The sequence below is a fragment of the Oncorhynchus keta genome, chromosome 10 (assembly GCF_023373465.1).
Source record: "Oncorhynchus keta strain PuntledgeMale-10-30-2019 chromosome 10, Oket_V2, whole genome shotgun sequence".
Taxonomy (NCBI): Eukaryota; Metazoa; Chordata; class Actinopteri; order Salmoniformes; family Salmonidae; genus Oncorhynchus; species Oncorhynchus keta.
In genome coordinates this window covers 33,778,327-33,801,480 of record NC_068430.1, presented here as the reverse complement: position 1 = coordinate 33,801,480, position 23,154 = coordinate 33,778,327, and the positions used below count along the sequence as shown (strand labels likewise).

Genomic DNA, 23,154 nt, shown 5'->3' with positions numbered 1-23,154 from the left:
AAATATATAGTTGTGCCTTTGATCCCCTCAGGTCCTGAGGAACCCACTGAAGACCCTGGTGCCTGTCAACGCCAGCACGAGCAGAGTGGCGGTTAAGCAGATGGAGCTCCTGGTCTTCTCCTGGCGGCAACGACAGCATGGGAGGGCTCTGCTGCCCCCCATGACCCACCCAGGCCATGCCACCAAGCCATTCAGTGGTCCCCGCTGCAGCCCGGATCCCTTGCCTCAGCTCAACGTGGGCTCGAACTCCCTGATGCCCTTTTACACAGTGGTGAAGCCCACCTGCGGCTACCGCTTCTCCAGGGAGACGGACCACAAGCGCCGGCACATCGGCATCCCTGCCAGCAACCCAGTCATGTGGAGGAGTTGCTATGCATTGGCCTCACAATAAACATGCAGTAGCCTAAAGCTGCCCTGTATAGACTAACAAAGTTAAACGTTTATATCATGAGTGATAAGAATATTCATTGTTATGACTGATATTAAAATGTAGCATACAAGACCTTATACAACCCCTTGATGCTCTGTCATAGTAACATTTGGGCAGTGTGTTTAAATAACCTGGTCTCATAGACTAGTAAAAGTAAAACCATTATGTTACATTTGGTATGGTTACTTAATTTTAATTCAAAAATTAAAGTAGAGTTGTTGGTCGAGGTGGGTCAGTGGGCATATAACACGAATATCTAGCAACCCAAAGATTGTGAGTTTTAATCTCATCACCTTAACCCTAACTCCAGCCATCTAGCTAACGTTAGCTACTTAGCTAGAATTCGTAACATATCATATATGTTTTGTAAATTCGTAACATATTATATGTTTTGCAAATTCGTAATATATATTACCAATTGTAATTCGGAACATATCATACGAAATTGGTGATGTACATCTATCTACAAATTAATGCATACTATATGGAACATAACATTTATGGCGTGTCTCAGATTTACTTACAGAATAATACGAAATCCTCTGAGACCAGGTTGGTCGAAACAGATCTCATTTGGCAGTTCCCACATTCCCATTCCCAAAAGGCCCTTTCACACTGCATTGTTCTTATCCCCAGGTTAAGGTTATCTTAGCCCCAGGTTAAGACTGGCCCTGGGGTAGCTTATGCTCTGTTCACACAGGCATTTGTTTTGTCACACAACACAATGCCACGGATGTCTCGTGTTTTGAGGGAACATGCAATTGGCATGCTGACTGCAGCAATGTCCAATAGAGCTGTTGCCAGATAATTTTATGTTAATTTCTGTACCATAAGCCGCCTCCAAAGTCATTTTAGAGAATTTTGCACTATGTCAAACCCGGCTTCACAACCGCAGACCACATGTAACCACGCTAGCCCGGACCTCCAGATCTGGCAACAGCGGGATCGTCTGAGTCCAGCCATCGGGCAACTGATGAAGATGTGGATTTTCACAACTAAAGAATTTCTGCACAAACTGTCAGATACAGTCTCAGAGAAGCTCATCTACATGCTCGTTGTCATCACCAGGGTCTGCTCACCTTCAATGACTGGCACACGGGAGAAGTGTTCTCTTCACTGATGAATCCCGCAAGGATCTGTACACAATTCATGTAAACTGAAAATGTCCCAGTTCTTCCATGGCCTGCATACTCACCAGACATGCCACCCATTGAGCATGTTTGGGATGCTCTGGGTTACCGTGTACGACAGCGTGTTTCAGTTCCCGCCAACATCCAGAGGCTTTTTTCACGCCCCCAATAGAAAACGTCCTCCCACGAGGGGTGTATGACGATATCCGGTTGTCGTCTGTAGTCTCGAAATTCGAACATCGAGTTTACCCAGTCACTGCTCAATTTGCCATGAGTGATGTGGCTAATATCGTTTACGAACATTCTCAGGTGAAGAGATCTAAACTTGATAAGGATACAAGTTCTTACACAAACAATATATATTCAACTATCAATGTAAGTTAGTACTTGAAGCGACCAGTTGAGATAGATAGCTAACTAGCCAACTTTGCTAGCAAGCTAACAGTAGCTAAGACATTACCAAATTGGTTAGCGCTAACGTTACTTATTAGAGGGCTTGCTTTTGTGTCACAAATCACCGAGCAACTGCATCAGACGCCATGTTGGAAGACCAAAGTCAGTCTGTTGAAAGCCCTTCAACAGTTCACATAGCTGGCTGGGTTGTGCTACCACTGGAAACATTGACTATTATAGTAATTCATTTTTCTAAGGACCCAGAAAACGGAAGCAGTGGGAGAACCTATTCTAGTGAGTAAATATATTTTGAAAATGATCAAAGATATGTATTATTAGCTAGCTAGCTTGCTACAGAAACTTAGTGTGCTGCCTCAGGCTAACTAAAATGAGCTGCTACGTAACGTATTGTTCGTCTAGTTAGCTAACTTTACATACTGTATATCTAGCTAAGTTAATTAAATATCACCCGCCTGCTAGCTTCATAGTATCTAGTTAGCCAGCTATCTTAAGTATTTATAGTTGTAACTCTAAATGCAATTGTGGCTAGATACCTAGCTATAACAGTAACAGCCAATGGAAGTGGGTGAAAGGATTCGCTAGCAGTTCTAGCTGTCGGAGAAGAGAGTAGGCTACTCTGGGTAGAGCAGGTACCTTTGTGGGAGGGCATTGTGAAAATATTCTCCAGTTACAGTCCCTAGGGAGAAAAACTACAGGGACAGAGATATATGTAGCAACATAATATTCAGTGCTTTCTAAGTAGAGTATATTGTAGCCTGTTTCTTTGTGTCCTCAGGTACAGAGCCTTAAAAAACCCTGTATGCAGATGAAGTGGTCCCAATGACTGTCTGAGAGAATGAGGGTACATCCTTCTATACCATGGATTATAAGTGTACCTATGTAAGCATATTTTGTGAACAAAAATCCAGTTTAAAAGTCACATACAATGTATAAACCTATTACAACTGGAGCAGGCCAACCTTGTAAAAACAATACCAGTAGACAATGTATTTGGGGCTAATTAATATACTGGATTTTGTACATGCCTTGTGCTCACATGAAATAGTTCAGTGCAAATCCAACCCTTGTAATCTAGGTGGTGAAATGTCTGGAAGCAGGAAATTATGTGATCATTATCTTAAAACATGAACACAACTAATACCACAAAGGTCAATGTCAGATACATTTCTACCAGGTCTGAGTGGCACTTGGAGGTGCTAATGTGATAATGAAGATGGTTTGCCTAAGACTACCACAACAATTACATTGTCTATGCTAAATGTGTTTAAACTGTAAAATAAATAAAATAGTTGGGCTATAAGAACTACTTTTTATTCAATGGCACTAGGCAAAGCAGAGATTACAACATACTTTTAATTTCACCCATACAACAATATAGCTAATTTATTAAAGTACAGTATGTTTACCATATCATAAACAATAGTTGTTTACACGTTCCAAATGACATTTTATATATAGGGTTTAAGGGGGCACTTTTGTCATGACAACAAGGTGCTCTACTCAAATGTAGGTTCATGCTCTACAACATCCGCAGAGTACGACCCTGCCTCACACAGGAAGCGGCGCAGGTCCTAATCCAGGCACTTGTCATCTCCCGTCTGGATTACTGCAACTCGCTGTTGGCTGGGCTCCCTGCCTGTGCCATTAAACCCCTACAACTCATCCAGAACGCCGCAGCCCGTCTGGTGTTCAACCTTCCCAAGTTCTCTCACGTCACCCCGCTCCTCCGCTCTCTCCACTGGCTTCCAGTTGAAGCTCGCATCCGCTACAAGACCATGGTGCTTGCCTACGGAGCTGTGAGGGGAACGGCACCTCAGTACCTCCAGGCTCTGATCAGGCCCTACACCCAAACAATGGCACTGCGTTCATCCACCTCTGGCCTGCTCGCCTCCCTACCACTGAGGAAGTACAGTTCCCGCTCAGCCCAGTCAAAACTGTTCGCTGCTCTGGCTCCCCAATGGTGGAACACACTCCCTCACGACGCCAGGACAGCGGAGTCAATCACCACCTTCCGGAGACACCTGAAACCCCACCTCTTTAAGGAATACCTAGGATAGGATAAAGTAATCCTTCTCACCCCCTTAAAAGATTTAGATGCACTATTGTAAAGTGGCTGTTCCACTGGATGTCATAAGGTGAATGCACCAATTTGTAAGTCGCTCTGGATAAGAGCGTCTGCTAAATGACTTAAATGTAATGTAAATGTAAATGGCACAACCATAATCATTCAGGAAGTTCAAAGCACAGCATATGACAACCATCTTATAAAACTGAGGGATGCCTCCTTTCATTTCTGGAAAAGGACGAAGTAGTAGAAGTAGAAGCTGATGATTCTGCAGCATTGCTCGTTTTCACAGTGGGATTCCAGTCGACATGGGTGTCTTGATAGTAGAGGTCGACCGATTAATTGTAATGGCCGATTTAATTAGGGCCAATTTCAAGTTTTCATCGGAAATCTGTATTTTTGGACACCAATTTGGCCTATTTTTTTTTTACACCTTTATTTATCCTTTATTTAACTAAGCAAGTCAGTTCAGAACAACACATTCTCATTTTCAATGACTGCCTAGGAACGGTGGGTTAACTGCCTCGTTCAGGGGCAGCATGACTGATTTTTACCTTGTCAGCTCAGGGATTCGATCTTGCAACCTTTCGGTTAATAGTCCAACGCTCTAACCAACTGATTACATTGCACTCCACGAGGAGACTGCCTGTTACACGAATGCAGTAAGAAGCCACGGTAAGTTGCTAGCTAGCATTAAACTTATCTTATAAAAAACAAGCAATAAATCATAATCACTAGTTAACTACACATGGTTGATGATATTACTAGTTTATCTAGCGTGTCCTGCGTTGCATATAATCGATGCGGTGCATATTTGCGAAAAAGGACTGTCGTTGCTCCAATGTATACCTAACCATAAACATCAATGCCTTTCTTAAAATCAATACACAAGTATATATTTTTAAACCTGCATATTTAGTTAATATTGCCTGCTAACATGACTCGTTGCGAACTGTGAAGACTATTTCTTCCTAACAAAGACAGCCAACTTCGCCAAACGGGGGATGATTTAACAAAAGCGCATTTGGGAAAAAATCACAATCGTTGCACGACTGTACCTAACCATAAACATCAATGCATTTCTTACAATCAATACACAGAAGTATACATTTTTAAACGTGCATATTTAGCTAAAAGAAATCCACGTTAGCAGGCAATATAAACCAGGTGAAATTGTGTCATTTGTCTTGCGTTCATTGCACGCAGAGTCAGTGTATATGCAACAGTTTGGGCCGTCTAATTTGCCAGAATTTTACGTAATTATGACATAGGATTGAAGGTTGTGCAATGTAACAGGAATATTTAGACTTATGGATGCCACCCGTTAGTAAAATACGGAACCGTTCCGTATTTTATCTGACAGAATAAATGTCTTGTTTTTGAGATGATAATTTTCGGATTCGACCATCTTAATGACCTACGGCTCGTATTTCTGTGCGTTATTATGTTATAATTAAGTCTATGATTTGATAGAGCAGTCTGACTGAGCGGTGGTAAGCACTAGCAGGCTCGTTAGCATTCATTCAAACAGCACTTTTGTGCGTTTTGCCTGCAGCTCTTCGCTGTGCTTCAAGCATTGAGCTGTTTATGACTTCCAAGCCTGTCAACTCCCGAGACTAGGCTGGTGTAACCGATGTGAAATGGCTAGCTAGTTAGCGGGGTGTGCGCTAATAGCGTTTCAAACGTCACTCGCTCTGAGCCTTCTAGTAGTTGTTCCCCTTGCTCTGCATGGGTAACGCTGCTTCGAGGGTGGCTGTTGTTCCTGGTTCGAGCCCAGGTAGGGGTGAGGAGAGGGACGGAAGCTAGACGGTTACACTGGCAATACTAAAGTGCCTATAAGAACATCCAATAGTCAAAAGGTATATGAAATGCAGATCGTATAGAGCAAAATAGTCCTATAATTCCTATAACTACAACCTAAAACTTCTTACCTGGGAATATTGAAGACTCGTGTTAAAAGGAACCACCAGCTTTCATATGTTCTGAGCAAGGAACTTAAACGTTAGCCTTGTTACATATTGCACTTTTACTTTCTTCTCCAACACTTTGTTTATGCATTATTTAATCCAAATTGAACATGTTTCATTATTTATTTGAGGCTAAATTGATTTTATTGATGTATTATATTAAGTTAAAATAAATGTTCATTCATTATTGTTGTAATTGTCATTGTTACAAATAAAATAACAATTAAATTGTCCATTTACTCGGTATCGGCTTTTTTTGGGGGGGTCCTTCAATAATCGGTATCGGCTTTGAAAAATCATAATCGGTCGACCTCTACTTGATAGGTCAGCTGGTGAACCTCAATTAGTACATAAACAAATGAAAAGCACTTCTGATGTTAAAATATCACTTCGGGGCACCTGTACCATCACTTAAGTGTTTGGTTGTGTTTAATTCATACAGGTGTTTTAGTGTCATATAAAGATGAAATGTATTGTTGGGCTGGAACAGCCAATAGTCACACAGCAGGTTGTTCTATGTCCATATATAATTCACTCTTATGAGTAAAATGTTCAACAAATTCTCAATGGGTTATTATGTGAATATATGATAACGACTGGAGTTTTTTGGACAATAATGTTCTCCAGGCTATATGGATGTCATATTGTACAATTTGCGTCTCCCATTTTCATGGTCATGGCTAGAAGTGATCCAGCTTTTGTCAAATTAAGTAATATTTAACATTTCGTAGCAGATTAGGAGAATTAACGTTGCTGGTTAGGAGAATTAGGTTTGGAAAAGGGTTAGGGTTAGCTAAAATGCACCCCCAGAAAGACTTTTGATCTTAATTTAACACAAACTGGATCCCTTCTAGCCAGGTCCACTTTTTGGCCTAGATTGGTAGCATTCAAGGAAATGTTGTTTTTATTGATCTGTTGTCAGTGTCAGTAGAGTAAGCCTAGGCTACTATCGTATTAAAAGAAAGCATATGTTAATGTCTCCAGTCATATGAAGTGTAGTAGATTTGCATGAAATGTTTATCAAAGGCCACATTTTTCCTGTGCAAAGCAAATAAACATCTCTGATATAGCCTATGCCATTACTTGCTTATTGATAGCTTAAATTGATAGCCTAAATTATCACTATCCAATGTACTCATCACATTAGGAATAGTAGCCTTACATTAGTCTGCACATGCGATGATAGGCATGCAATTCATTTCTATGGTAAAAATATATATAATCTCGTGACACATGCTATTAACATTAGCTGGTCTACAAGCTATCTCTAGCTAGCTAGCAAATTTTGGTTAGGTTACTGTTGTTGTTAACACCTGGTTAGCATAACAGCTAAACTAAACTCGAAATCGATCAGACTTGACTTACCAGTGATGAAATGATTGTCGCAGACCCTGTACTGACAGCTGTCTGGGTTCAGGTCTTGACTGGCAAACTTGTTTCTTCTTCTTTTCTGACAGTTCTTGAGTCTTCTCATATCACCTATAATGTTTCATGATTGCAGGGAATCTGTAAACATATTTTTTCCCGTTGTCTTTCCTGCCATGTTAGAGCAGCCAGATACTCCACAGAAAATGACCGTGGTGATGAATCAACTCGTTTTAGGCACTGTTATCACAGATAGAATTAAAACATCTTTGCTGTTATCATGAAGTTTGGGGTATCCACACGGCTGTATTTGTCGGAAGAATTAATGCAACATGGCCACCAGGAGGCGTCATACGTCAACTGCAACGCCTTTATATTTGTCACACTTAGCTAGCTAACTAATTAACGTTAACTATTTGTCCAGCCACTGTAATCTATTATTTGTTTCTAGCTAGGAATGTAGCTCGCTAGCTAGCTAGACAAATCTCAGTAACGTTAAGAGTAGCAATGTTAACTTACTAGTATACATCAATTGATTGTCAACATAACATTCAAATGTAGTACAGTAAACTTTTTTTACAGTTGGTCAGTTCCATTTTAATGTGAGAATTGAAGAGAAGGAACGATGACCTTGCTGCTGCAGATGTCATACACTGTTCTTGAACAACTATGTGATACATTTTTTCCCTACATTGCAAGCACCCAAGGAGCCCGTCATTGTAAACCACTTCTGTTCATGTGCAGCTGGGAGAGCTTTGTGCAATCTGGTGCCTCTACTCTTCCAGACTGCACATTACACCACAATGGGGTTGAAGACCGTGCCACCACCATTGCCTTGAACAGGGGTACTGCAGTCGTGGCACCAGCCAAGTTTTGAAATTGAGATCATTTTTCATATTGTCATAGAGAAGACACATTTAGCATTTTTGTAAACTCATATTACTTCACGTTGTTTTACATTCATCCTGAGTCTTTATTTTTTTGGACCGGAGCCCACTGATGAAATGCTTGTGAGGAAGCCAAGGACATCAGGCAGGAGTGGCATAAAATCCACTCTTTACCAAGCAATCCCTGGTGAGTTACAATTGTCTTACGCTCACACATTGGCTAAAGTTTACAATCTTGGCTGACATTCATTTCTTGTTTATGCTTTTTTTTTGTTTTTCAGGGACCCTTCCTGACATGACAGTGCTGTCTGCTGGACCAAGTTTGAGGAGCATGAGACCACAGCCTGCCATAGCCAAGGTGTTGCATGGATTGGAAGAAATTACTTTAAATTTGGTCCAGTGCTGTCATATCAGTGTCCCCTTACTGTCACCAGAGATTCTAATCCATCCAAGTCCCAGTAAAATAAACTGCCATTTAAATTTTGTCCCTACTTGCACTCAGTTTTACCACATGGAGAGCTTAAAGGAGCCACCATCATTGTCATCTGCTATTGAGAATGGCACAGTCGAGCAGTCTTTCCATCCACTATGGAAGAATTTAGGAAACCACGTGTGACTGCTACCCGGTTTAGTGAGGCATGCCACTTGCATGTGGTGTCATCTCGCCATGCCCTAGCCATGAGAATGCTTAAAAGTGAGCGGCAAACCGAAGCTATGAGAAAGGGGTTTGAGCCAGAGGTTCTATATAACTACTCTGAATTGTTTAATGTCTCGGTCAAACCTTGTGATTTCGTTGTGAACCCAGGTGCACCCCATCTTGGGGCATGCCCTGACGGGAAAGTTTATGACCCTTCTGCAGCGCCACCCTTCGGGCTTGCCGAGATCAAGTGCCCTGATGTTGAGTGTAACTGATGCGAAGCACATTGTTTGTCAATGGCCCGGCCAAGCTCAATCACAGCCACAAATATCACTGGCAAGTCCAGGGCCAACTGGCTGTAACCGGTTTAGATTGATGCGACTTTTACAAGCACTAGAAGTGATATTACAGTAGAGAGAGTTGAGAGATGATGCTTTGATAGCAGAGATGAGAGAATCTTGACTACTTCTACACCTACATGGATGTGTACTTTAAGATGTAGTGTAGCAGGTGAGCCAATCCCACTTGGCAGGCCACTGTAAACATTGTTGCCCAAGGCAATGTACATGTAATGTATTTAATCAAAATTGTATGTAGAGTAAATTATTTGAATGAATTAATTGTGTGATCTTGTTTGTCTATCACGTGTGGCTCAGTTGGTTGAACATGACGTTTGCAATGCTAGGGTTGTGGGTTTGATTCCCACAGGGGACCAGTACGTCGTGAAAGAATGAAAATGTATGCACTCACTACTGGATAAGAGCATCTGTTAAATGACTAAAATGTAAATGTAAGCAATTATTCAACTAATTGAATTGTTTGATATTTGTTATTTTATGACCGGCTTAACATAACATGTCACTGAATGAATAATCAAATGTATTTATTGAATAAAATCTTTAAATTAAAAAAGGATGTTCTCTACTAGATGAATGAATTATGCAAACACTAAATCCCAAAACACTCATCTTATTCATAAAAATGACATATTCAAATATCCACATTTCCCAAATTCATGTCTTGTCTAATAGATCAATTTATAATAATCACAAAAAAACACATAAAGCTGTTATTTATAATGACCTAATTAATTTAAATCAATCATTGATTTGTATTGTGTGTTTGCACTGCCTTGCTTGAGCATATTTTCACACTTTTTTATTTCTTTTTTTACCTTTATTTAACCAGGCAAGTCAGTTAAGAACACATTCTTATTTTCAATGACGGCTCTAGCCACTAGGCTACGCTGCCGCCCCACTTGCTTATCACCCTTGAGATCCAGAGGGCCCTGGTAGTTCATTAAGCAGCAGTTCGTCCACAGTTGACAGAGCCTGCCAGAATGAGTGGGATAATCATGTCCCAGATATGGTACTTCTTCACCCTCCTAATGACTCTCTCCACTAGCACTATCAGATGCGAAATAGCTTGCGTTCACTCAGTGTCCTTCCATGTTAGCAGTTGCTCTTTTGATTGGGGGAATGATGAGTGTTGCCCCACATCTGACTGCATCCTATCTATGATGTACCCCTTGTCTGCCATGCATCCATCACCAGGCTCAAACAGCTTGGGGATTCCAGAGAGACACGTGATCTCCTGATCAGAGATGGATCCAGTGATAAGCTTGGTGCAATCCAAATTAGGCCCTTAATAAAGGTGGTGTGGTTTTTGTAAGATGAAAAAGTCTCTGACTGTAATGTCAGAGAGGAGAGGTTGGCACATCTCAGCTCTGTGCAGTCCATGATAACTCTGACCTCTGGACAGAACACCTTGTACTTGTCAGGCATGGTATCCTGCACCTGCTTCCTGGACATCCAAATGGGCACAGAGCCCAAGACAAGATATAGGGAGTTGGTCCAGGTTATTTTAACGCAGCTCACTCTAGGAACACTCACACCAAAGATGTCCGCCAACACCTCCTTCACCCCAGCTGCTACTCGACGGCAGTAAAGCACTGTAGGCACACTCACACCAAAGATGTCCGCCAACACCTCCTTCAGCCCAGCTGCTACTCGACAGCAGTAAAGAAAAAAACTTGTCAATGAGTGGCAGCTTTCTGTTGGGGCTTGGTGATGCACTTCCCATTCCAGCCTTCTGGATCTAGATTAACCTGGAGGCAGAGGGGGCAATGGACTCCCAAAACACCATGAAGACCTCTGAGTGGAAGCGGATATAGAACCTGAAGTCCTCATTGGGTGCACAGAATCTTTGGAGCTGGAGATGGTGAACATACCTATAGAAAAGAAATGGGTAATTTATGTGGTAAAATTGTGCTATTATTCAGTTTGATTCTCAGTATCATGACACAGTAAACCATCTCTTACTTAGTTTAGGTCTCAGGACATATGTAATCAATCAAGTATGTTATGGTAGTGCTGAGAAATGTTGGTTCAAGGAACTAACGGGAGGGTGGCTTAAGTTGGAGAGCAGAGTGGGAAAACAGCATGCAAGCTGGCTAGCGAGTTAATAGTTTTGTTATTGTTATTTCAAAAGCTGATTATAGGTAATGCAATACCTGAATTATAACAACGGTTTGCAAAACTACAACTTGCAGGATAATGTCTACAATCCACTTTGAGAGAGGCTTTCCCTGTATCTACAAAGCACACAAACAGCTGATCAGAGTGACGGATCACCTGATTCCGCTCCATGTACTTGTTTAGGGATCTCACAGGACACAGAGTGCGTACATCAACATGAGCCCCAGGGGGCATGGAGGTGGATAAGGCTGTTAGCACCATTTCCCTGTTCACATGACCTGGGGGCAGGACCTTTGGTAGGAAGGCGGGATTAGGCCGCAGGGTAACGCTCGCCTTACCCGGCCCTAGCCGATAACACTCATTATTAATAGGCAAAGCATGGAGCTCGCCAACCCTCTTGGTAGAGGCGATGGCCACCAGAAATGCTGTCTTAAGAGAGAGATGTTTCAAGTCTTTTGGTTGGAAGGGAGGTCTGCATAGTACTCCAAGAACCAGATTCAAATCACATTTGGGAACTGAGGGGGCTCTTGAGGGGCGTAATCGACGGACTACCTTTAGAAACCGGGCCATGAGCGGGTGGCTGCCAAGCCGCCCATCCTACTCTTCATCATGACATGCTGATATGGCTGCTACATATACCTTAAGTGTGGATAAAGCCCTGCCAGCATCAAACAAAGACCTCAAGAGCAGGAACAAAGATCCTATGCCGCAAGATTCTGCCGCAACCCCCTGCTCTACACACCGCTGGCAGAACCCGTCACCTCATCTCATAGGTTGACATGGTGGAGGGGGCCCTGTCACTCTGTAAGATGTTAACAACAGAGGGCTCAAGATCTAAATTAGACCATTTTCGCTGTTCAGCAGCCAAGCCCACAGCTGCAGGCGGAGGGATTCGGATGCCACAATGTGCCCTCCGCCTGTGACTATAGGCCCGGCCCCACTAGGAGTGAGAGTATTGTGCTGAACCAGTGGCATCTCGGGGCAATCAGAAGGACCATGTGGCTCGCTTCCCTGATTCTGTTCAAAGTTGCTGGAATCAGCGGGATCCGGGGGAAGGCGTGTAGCCTCTTTCTCAGCCACTCGTTGGCAAAGGCGTCTAGACTGAGTGGTCCGGGGGGGTTGGATATCCTCTCTGAGCCAAACGTATCCACCTCCGCTTCCCCAAAGATTCCCCACATGCAACTCACTATTTTGGGATGTAGGCGCCACTCTCCTTCCGGAGGGCCTTCCTTAGACAGCATGTCCTCCTTCATGTGTTCAGAATCCCTGGGAGGTGTACAACTCTTAGTGAGGCCAGATTCTGTAGACACAGCAAAAGGGTATGTGCCATCTGGTGGCGGTGGATGGAACCCAGAACCCCTTGGTGGATTATGTACTCTACCACTGTGGTGCTGTCTGTACCAGCACATGTTTGTCCCACAGTTGTGGGAGAAAGTTGAACAGAGTTAGTTGAACTGCTCTCAACTCCAGCATGTTGATGTGGAGTTTGGACCAGCTGGGGCTCCATGTCCCACTGGCCGCCCTCCCCCACAATACTGCTCCCCAGCCTGTCAAGGAGGCGTCTGTTTGAACCAGTTCCCTCGATGGACTCTGCCCAGGCGTATCCCACCTGAAAGGAAATCCAGGGATCACCATCTTGCCAATGCTTGAGTACAGTCCTTTTACACAGACAGGCGACAATAGCTGTGTTCTATGGATATCAGAATATATTCGGGAAAATCCATTCACAATCCCCAAAAATGTATGTTTACATCCACACAAATCATTTGATATTAAACTGATTATGGCAATAGGCAGATTATGCAATAGTCATGTCAACACCTTACTCTGCTGATCTTAATCAAGATTAAAGCAGCTGGTTTTCTGAGCAATCTTCAGAATTATTAGAACACGTAAACACCTTAATCGGCGTTCCAGCGGTGCATTTGATCTGCACATGTGCTAGCACCAGCCGAGCAAGCCTCCCTCCCTCTATTTTAACTAGAGTATAGTATATAATGTTAAAGGCATACATGTTGCCATATACAGTACATATGAACCTATTAGCCATTGATAAATGTTTTGGAGCCTTTTTGTAGAAAGGTGTTTCATTTTTTTTGTGAGTATCCTGCTTCCATACTAGTCCATCCGTGCCATCAATGAAGTAAAGTATGAGATGTCAGCCGAGGACTTTGCCAACATGGTGTTTGACAAGATCGACATTAATGGAGATGGTAAGATTCTTCACCTCAATGTACAGGTTCCACATTCTATTAGTGCCACAGTGTTTACTTTTCATGACTTTCATGTAGATATGGTATATGTGCCTATCAATAAGGTGTGTGTGTGTCTGTCAGGTGAGCTGTCCCTGGAGGAGTTCATGGAGGGCATCCAGACTTATGTCAAGTATTAACGAGAGAGAGAGATGTTTATTTATTTTCCCTTTTGTACTTGAACTATTTGCATATCATTACAACACTGTATATAGACATTTATGACATTTTAAATGTCTTTATTCTTTTGGAGCTTTTGTAAGTAATGTTTACTGTACATTTTTATTGTTTATTTCACTTTTGTTTTATCTATTTCACTTGCTTTGGCAATGTAAACATATGTTTCCCTTGTCAACAAAGCTCTTTAATTAAATAGAGAGAGAGGATCCATTGATTAGACAAAGATCACCTACAGAAAGTAAAGCAAAGCATTAGGGGTCTGGTTCTTTCTTTAGGCCTTGTTGCAATGTTAAAAACTTGGCCCAGAGAGAGCGAGGGATAACCAAAATGTATACCAATCATATTAGTATATTTTAACATTTTTGTCTGTTTCGTGAGCTGAACCCGTTATCCTACATGGGCGTATCCAAATGTTGCATACAGTAATGACTGCCTCAGTTGTCACCTACACAACTTTTGTAAAAGTGGAGTACTCATCCATGTCCAATCAAAGTGCACTTGCTTGTATATATGGTTAGTATGTGTAGCACTGCTTTACCAATCAGAAGTAAATAACTAATTACATTTTGTCTATGAACAAGCATATCATATGTGTGTATGATACATCTGTTTATACAATTCTGTTGTCTGGAGTGATTGCATTCATGAGGAATTCTCTGATTCTACCTGTGAAATTAGACAGACACACTGTGTGAGTGGCTTCAGTGACTTGACTTCATCATGAATCTAGATAAAAATGTGTTTGCATAGTCTGTAGATGGTTTTCATGTTTTAAGTAGCCTATTTCTTAATAGAGACACAATCCAATATTTGGTTCCCGTGCTTCACTTTGCCCCTGTTTTTCGGTGAGATTCCCCTTTCTGTATCACCATCTCAAATTCTAAAGTACACAATAGACTTGGTTTGGAGGCCAACCTCAATTGCCTATGATGTCAGTGAAATGTTTTGGCCCTGAATAATCTGTTCCTTGTTTGGCCATTTCAATGCATTACAGAGAGACAGGAGCTTTGAGACTATGTGCAGAGCAACATCAAAAACATGGGATGTCCCTCACCACCAACCCTGACATATGAATAAATGTAGCCTATCAGTCATTGGTTGAGACCACTGTAATGACATCTAAAGCTAAATTGCAAAATACCAACAAAAAAAATTATTGTATAGACTTCACATGTTTAAATAAAGTAAATAACACGTATTTTCAATTGAATGGAAAAATGTGTTCTTTGCTAATAATGCTTTTTCAGTTGTATTTTCAATTGACCATCAGTCTTAAATCCTTAATCTTGAAAACTCTCTCTCTCACACACACACACTTAGGCTATCTGATCTCACTGGCCTATAAATATATGCACACGTAAGGAAACTGGGAAATTTCAGTGAAGTCCCCAAGACAAGAGCGCCTCGTGCGGTGAAGACTGCTCGCACGCACACATTGGGAAAAGGCCCGTGGGCAGTTTCTGGGTGTGACTGCACCATTAACAAGTGTGTATCGTAGAAATTATCATAATGTACTTGTTACAATGACAGTGTAAATGCGTAAAACACGCACGGCGTGTGCTAAATTAACATATTTTAATTAGGCTATAATAAAATGACTGCGCTCCAAACTGCTTATTTCAAATAGCTTTTGAAAACAACATACATAATTACATCATTTTACAGCATAATAGTCTTCATGGTTTTTATATGGCTAATTTAAAGAACCTATGGCAACAACATTCTAACAAATATTGTGAGTCATTTGGTCATCATGGTCACAAGAAGGCTCCACCGAAAGTAAGCTGGGTTTTTTCACCAGCTGGGAAGGTGTGCCGGGTGCCAAGAATGAAACGTATGTGACGTCACAGCTCTACCTGAGTTTCGGGAAGGGAGTCGAAAAGGGGTGGCCTGAACTAATGGGGACAAGATTATCAGAATTGTTCTCGCATGATAAGAAGTATACGTGAGTCATACAGTCTACTTTTACCTGGATTGCTAAGGACATACAAATTCCAACGTTTTGGAGAATAATATTTCCCTGAAATTGATTGAGGTTCTACTTTCTCCCGGATAGAAAGTAGCCTACTTCCTGGTCACATTCAACTGCAGGTACGTTTCGCAGCGGTCGGCTACATTTAGTTCGTTTCCAACCTTGAAATAGTTTAAAGTTCGTAACTAGATGGTTATTGGAAATCATTACTAACAATTTATCCGTGAAAAGTAGCCTATTTACTGGTCTTTCATATGGTGCTCAAATTTACAGTAAGAGCGAGCGAGGGGTTGCAACCAAGCATCAACAAAAGTCAAAGGTTTATCACAACAAAAGCCAGTAAAGTCATTGCTTGGTGGGGAAAATGTCATTTTATGGTTATGATTTTTGGGTAAATTAATGTAGCAACATTGGACATGGCTTTATTTCCATACTCAACAGACCTGTGAAACATGTCCTGCAGACACCAGGAGTATCATAAAACCAACCATAATTATGTACTTAGTGGCCCATGTCTGTTTGGAATCTTGATAACCATGTAATCTTGGTCATCATGTGAGTGCCTGCCTCAATCAAGATGTGCCAGCTAACCGTACAGCTCACTGTTTTCTTAGTACAGTGCTTTTATTAGAAATGTTTATGTTTTTAAATATCTTGGTCAGGATATCCATATAAGTATACCATATGGATAGTAGATATCTAACCCTCCCATGGTGGCCTCCTCCCCAGATTGAAAGCATGGCGGTGACCCCACGGCGTGTTCGGCTCAAGCCCTGGCTAGTGGCCCAGGTGGACAGTGGGCTCTACCCAGGTCTGGTGTGGATCGATCGAGACAACAAGCGCTTCAGGGTCCCCTGGAAACACGCTACGCGCCACACCCCCCAGCATGAGGAAGAGAACACAATCTTTAAGGTTAGTAAAGCAGATATCTGTTACAGCTTGTGAAACAATACATGTAGGTCAGTGGTCACCAACCTTTTCTGAGTCAAAATGCAGGCTGAGATCTACTGCTCAGAATAACAAAAAATGTATTCTTCATCTGTCCCCTCTCTCCTTGTATCAGGCCTGGGCAGTGGAGACAGGAAAGTTCCAGGAGGGTATTGATGACCCTGACCCTGCCAAGTGGAAAGCCCAGCTCCGCTGTGCCCTCAACAAGAGCAGAGAGTTTAACCTTGTCTACGATGGCACCAAAGAAGTTCCCATGAACCCCCTGAAGATTTACGATGTCTGTGACATCCCACAGCCCCTCAGTAACCCAGGTAAATGTCCATGGATGACATACAAATACAGTAGCAGTCAAAAGTTTGGACACACCGACTCATTCCAGGGTTTTTCTTTATTTGTACTATTTTCTACATTGTACAATAATAGTGAAGACATCAACTATAAAGTAACACGCATGGAATCATGTAGTAACCTAAAAAGTGTTAAACAAATCAAAATATATTTTAGATTTGACATTCTTCAAAGTAGCCACCCCTTTGCCTTGATGACAGCTTTGCACACTCTTGGCATTCTCTCAACCAAATTCATGAGGTAGTCACCTGGAATGCCTTTTGTGGAATTTATTTCCTTCTTAATGCGTTTGAGCCAATCAGTTGTGTTGTGACAAGGTAGGGTTGTTATACAGAGGATTTGGTAAAATACCAAGTCCATATTATGGTTAGAACAGCTCAAATAAGCAAATAAAAATGACAGTCCATCATTACTTTAAGACATGAAGGTAACAATCTGGAAAATGTCAATAACTTTTGAAAGTTTCTTCAAGTGCAGTAGCAAAAACCATCAAGCCCTATGATGAAACTGGCTCTCATGAGGACCACCACAAGAAAGGAAGTCCCAGAGTTACCTCATGAAGCTCCTTTGATATAATGCAAAGGTTGGCTACTTTGAAGAATCTCAAAAATAAAATAGATTTAGATTTGTTTAACACTTTTTAGGTTACTACATGATTCCATATGTGTTCATCATTTTGATGTCTTCACTATTATTCTACAATGTAGAAAATATAAAAAAATAAAGGAAAACCCTTGAATGAGTAGGTATGTCCACATTTGGACTTTAATTGACTTTTTTAAAGTACAGTTTAACAACAATGATGTTAGTCAATTTTATGTATTTTAAAAAAACATTTTATTTAACTAGGCACGTCAGTTAAGAACAAATTATTATTTAAAATGATGGCCAATGGTAGCAGCTTTGAAGCTTAGTTTTGGGTTTTGGAATCCCTTGCTCTCTTCATTTTTTCTTTTCATCTCTCTCACATCAGGATCCTCAGACTCTGGGTCCTGGACGCCGAATGACTGTGATGAAGATGAACCAGATACTCCAGAGCCCCTTCCTCCTTATCCAACATCCAATGGTTAGTCATGTCAATTATCTTTTATCTCTCTTATTTGTCCCTCACTAATACTGTTTTTCTGTGATGTTTACTATGTCATTTGTCCTAAACCACACAACAGTTCAGATCTAGAATCCAGATCATGTTTTCCAGTTTGCTTGGTCCAAAAACAACTGCCTAGTGCCCTTTTGTCTGTCTTACCCCCTGTTTTGATATCAATATCCCTGTATTGTTTTTGGCATGTCATCTAATCATGCTTTGTTTTCCCCTGTAACGACCAGGTACCAGCCCCACTCTAATGTGGTCTCCTCCGGGGTCAGTATCGCCCCTCCACCCCCCCAGCTGCCCCCCATCAGTTGAAGTGTGGCCCAAAGAGGAGGTTAAGCCGTGGCCAAAAGAGGAGCCTTTGGATGTGGAGATGCAGCCCTCCCCTGAGGAGATGGCGCCCCCTCCTCCACTTGACATGCCTTCCCCTTCCATGCCTGACATGATGTTCGCCTCCCCAGAGATGTGGATCAGCTCCTTGCCCAGTGAGTACACTACTACACACAAACTCCTCCATTAGATAAATATAGGACTGCATACATTGATTGTATATAGTATCACAGGAGTTTACCAATACAGACCAACTAATAAGAGTACCTCTCTTATTGAATCTTCATGTGTTTTTTGTCTCTTTCTCCCTCAGTGACAGACCTGGAGGTGCAGTTCCAGTACCGGGGTAAGGAGGTGTGTCCAGCCATGACAGTCAGTAATCCCCAGGGCTGCAGGCTGTTTTACGGGGACCTGGGCCCCATGGTCAACCAGGAAGAGCTGTTTGGCCCTATCAGCTTGGAGCAGCTGAGGTTCCCCTCTACCGAGCACATCGCCAACGACAAGCAGAGGGTCTTCACCAACCGCCTGCTGGACGTCATGGACCGAGGCCTCATCCTGGAGGTCAGTGGCCATGACATCTATGCCGTCCGCCTCTGCCAGTGCAAGGTGTACTGGTCAGGCCCCTGTGCACCCAACCCCAATGCACCCAACCTCATAGAGAGGCAGAGGAAGGTTAAGATGTTCTGTCTGGAGTCGTTTCTCAGCGGTAAGTACTGACTCCGATCCTACTGACCATTTTAGCATAGATGGACTCTAACCTTCCTACAGCAACAATGTTTTATACCACTCTTCTCAAAGCTTCTTGCTTATCGATATTTATATATTTTATTAGGCTGGGCCCTTAGGAGGTAGTGTGATAGTAGGGCATACACTAAGTGGAAAAAACATTAGGAACACCTGTACTTTCCCTGACAGACTTACCAGGTGAAAGCTATGATCCCTTATTGATGTCACTTGTTAAAACCACGTCAATCAGTGTAGATGAAGGGGAGGAGACAGGTTAAATAAGTATTTTTAAGCCTTGAGACAATTGAGACAAAGATTGTGTATGTGTGTCATTTAGAGGATAAATGGGCAAGACAATATATTGAAGTGCCTTTGAACAGGGTATTAGGTGTCAGGCACAATGGTTGGAGTGTGTCAAGAACTGCAACGCTGCTGGTTTTTTCATGCTCAACAGTTTCCTGTGTGTATCAAGAATGGTCCACCATCTAAAGGACATCCAGCCAACTTGACACAACTGTGGGAAGCATTGGAGTCAACAAGGGCCAGCATCCCTGTGGAATGCTTTCGACAACTTGTAGAGTCCATGCCCTGACGAATTGAGGCTATTCTGAGGGCAAAAGGGGATGCAGCTCAATATTAGGAAGGTGTTCTTAAAGTTTTGCACACTCAGTGTATGCCGTGAGACTGATTTGCTATGTGATATGATTGTGATTGTTTGATGTGTGCAGGTGTAATAGCCCATCAGAGGGGCCAGTCGGCCAGCCTTCCTCAGTTCGACATCAACCTGTGCTTTGGAGAGGAGTGGCCTGACAGCAGACCCAGGGAGAGGAAGCTCATTATGGTGCAGGTATGAGACGGTGCAGGCAATGATTCATAGAAAACAAATGAAACATTTGTTTTTCATTATTTTTAACTTTGTGTTTTGTTGTTGAGTCCCTTCACTGTAACTGACTCGTCTTTGGCCCTCTGCTCCCACCCAGATCATCCCTGTGGTAGCACGTATGATCACTGAGATGTTCTCAGGTGACTGCATGCGCTCCTTTGACAGCGGCAGCGTGCGCCTGCAGATCTCCATCCCGGACATCAAGGACAACATCGTTACCCACCTGAAGCAGCTGTACCGCCTGCTGCAGACCCACCAGGGCCAGGAGGGCTGGCCTCAGGCTCTGCCCCCGGGGGCTGGCATGAGCCTGCCCCAGGCCCTGCACGCCCAGTGAAGCTACCCAGTCCACCATGGCCCTACCAGGCCAGTCAGTCTCATACACAGCTCTGCCTGGACACTGTCTCCTTACTGCTGCCTCTACTGCTGGGTTATGTGGAGACCTGTAGTCAGCAAGCTAGTACTTATGTTTGTAGAGGCATGTTAATCCGAATAGGAAAAGGGAGAGGGATTGCTTCAATTTAGCCTTTTCCCTTTCTTTTGCTATTATGTTCTCTGAGAGGAGCCATGTATATATTGTGGTAAATGCTGCTAAACAGGCACTGTAAGACTACTACTGTGGCAGTCTGTAAAACATGGATAGTGTCTGTCTGCAGTTGTAAAGCCCCGAGGTCTTGTACTCAATATGGGCAGAACTAGAGGAGCATTGGAGGGCATTATGGGCAAAAGTCCTGTCAGCTGCAAGGCAACATTGAACATAGTCAATGAGTTACAGGCATAACCCTTGACCCAATGTTACAAAATAACAGTCAGTTATCAAGCTGTGTCCTGGTCCTTGTTGATCATGTCATTTTGTCTACTACCTGTTTTTATCCCATGAAGAATATGTTTGAGTGCTAAAGCTAAATATTTATATATTTTTTTTTCTTTTGGAGAAAAAACATGCAAGTGGTTAATCCATTATGTGAACTTTTATGATACACACTTTAATAGTTATCTTTCTATTGGTTATTATACATTTGTATCTCATCATGACTGCTGAGATCCATTCTAACTGTTCCTGCAAGATGTATCCTATACCCTTTACTGGTTTGTTTATGCTAATACTAGTAGATAAGATCAGGTCAAGGTAGAGGATTCGGTGAACCAAATGGATTGTTTATTTTCTGATAGACCGTATCACCATGTATAGCCTCCATTTATAATTTTATGGAATTTAAACCATTTGTTTTGGTCCATGAAATTAGTATAAGTGGTGTCGCTGCACTTTTGGGAGTAAATGGAGTCTTATGCTTAGATAGCATTTCATTTTTCAATAACTTTTATCCTAATGATTTGTATTGATTTTGTTGAAAAACGCCCATAATTGGGCAATTTTTTTTTTAATGAAGGGAACCCGCAATGAAATGTATTCAGTAATGAAAAAGGGTTTAACTCAAATTGACAAAGTTATACCTGCAAGTGTTTTATTCACTGGTATTTTATGTCAGTTTTACTGTCTAGTTATTAAAGTGGTTGTGTGTCAAATATACTGACACCATATGTATTTGATTATTATAAAAGGATGAAACGCGTATGCATGAACATGATGCAGTAACCATAAAATGCATTAGAAATACAAATTTACTTCAAGATTACATTTTCAATGGATGACAAATATCCCTTCGCTATAATGTTGACTGAGCTATACAGAAAACATTTAAAAGTAAAATGCAATAAACATATTTCCCAAAACTCTCAGAGCAAGTTCTTCAGAGTTTTGTCCAGTTCCCAGGTCTTGTCATATGGGCCTATAGCAATGCTGAGGTAATGTCATAGAGATACTTTTCTGTGCGTTCTTGTAGTACTTGATAAAGGTCCCACAGCTGTTTCCTTCTTGGGATATCGGCCAAGAACGTCAAAATGGCTGCCAAGTGACTACCGGGAACAGAGACCTCAGGATAAACCAGGGACAACTGCGTCTCTTGTTGGAAAAAAAGAACGATTCCATCAGTATCAAGATAATATAGGACTAAAAGCAAGCAGAGCCAATAAACATGTTGGAGACATACAGCATGAAGACAGTTGGGACAAACATTGACATAAATGTTTCTTCCTAGGTTTTGGCCTTTCTAGGGAGTTTTTCCTAGCCACTGTGCTTCTACACCTGCATTGCTTGCTGTTTGGGGTTTTATTGTGGGTTTCTGTACAGCACTTTGAGATATCAGCTGATGTAAGAAGGGCTATATAAATTGATTTGATTTGCTACACTGGTGCTCTGGGTTTGACATGACTAAGATGAGAAAGTGAATTGTAGACATATTCGGACCTATGGATGTTGGTTTCCATCATGCTTTGCTTTATGTTGCTGTGGTGTGACATAGCTGGATGAATCTGCTCATCTAAGGGACACTCTAGTGATGAGTTTATAATACATTTATGGACCAATAAATATCATGGTTAAAATAGAAGTTGAAACTCCTTTACCTACTACTACAGTAACACAATCCAACTTTTTTTTTCTGCAAGTGGGTGTGTAATATACTACACCTATGGAGTCCTGTTGCCGTCCTTTGACAATCTCCTGCTGTTTCTTGGTGTCTCCCTGCTTCTGTCTTCCATGTGTCTTGTGTCCTGCAGGTGTGCAGGTTGTGCTCCAGAAGACTGATGTTGAGATGGAGCTCAGCCTCAGTGTGTTGGTGCTGCAGCAGCTGGCTCTCCAGGGGCCTCCTGTCCTATCACTCCCTGGATGGATGCACAGGGAAATACATGATGGTACTGAATGTAGATATCTTATGTCACTCTAACAACAGGTCAGTGCTCTGTGTGTGTGTGTGTGTGTGTGTGTGTGCGTGTGTGTGTGTGTGTGGGGGGGGGGGATTCTCATGAAACCAGTTTTAACCATGTCAGTAGCAAATTGAGTTACAAAACAATGATGCATCTGCAAAAAGCGACTAACATTCCAAAGACTAAGATGCCTAGTTTATGGCACGGTGACTTATTTTACATATGTGGTACATTTTCACTCCAAATTATCATTACCAAAATGCGTCTGGATTCAATTCTCGTGTAATTTT

General features: G+C 42.0%; 1 protein-coding gene across 2 annotated transcripts; it reads left to right on the top strand.

Moving 5' to 3' along the window:
- Nucleotides 1-15,608: 15,608 nt before the first annotated feature.
- On the top strand, nt 15,609-21,838 carry LOC118388554 (interferon regulatory factor 6-like). 2 transcript variants are annotated; one of them, XM_035777747.2, is made up of 8 exons: nt 15,609-15,895; nt 16,506-16,688; nt 16,840-17,035; nt 18,046-18,138; nt 18,399-18,647; nt 18,806-19,198; nt 19,947-20,065; nt 20,199-21,838. In XM_035777747.2, the coding sequence occupies exons 2-8, from the start codon at nt 16,515-16,517 to the stop codon at nt 20,433-20,435; spliced, it is 1,461 nt and encodes a 486-aa protein (XP_035633640.1). In that variant the 5' UTR covers nt 15,609-15,895; nt 16,506-16,514; the 3' UTR covers nt 20,436-21,838. The 2 variants fall into 2 exon arrangements, with proteins under 2 accessions (XP_035633640.1, XP_035633641.1); XM_035777748.1 differs by lacking the exon at nt 15,609-15,895 and adding an exon at nt 15,952-16,131.
- Nucleotides 21,839-23,154: the final 1,316 nt, after the last annotated feature.

What these genes read in the sequence shown, in the direction of transcription:
- LOC118388554 (XM_035777747.2), top strand. Translation starts at nt 16,515, where the DNA reads ATGGCGGTGACCCCACGGCGTGTTCGGCTCAAGCCCTGGCTAGTGGCC. An exon ending in ACAGCCCCTCAGTAACCCAG is followed by an intron (nt 17,036 to 18,045) that starts GTAAATGTCCAT and finishes CTCTCACATCAG; the next exon opens with GATCCTCAGACTCTGGGTCC. An exon ending in TCCTTATCCAACATCCAATG is followed by an intron (nt 18,139 to 18,398) that starts GTTAGTCATGTC and finishes TGTAACGACCAG; the next exon opens with GTACCAGCCCCACTCTAATG.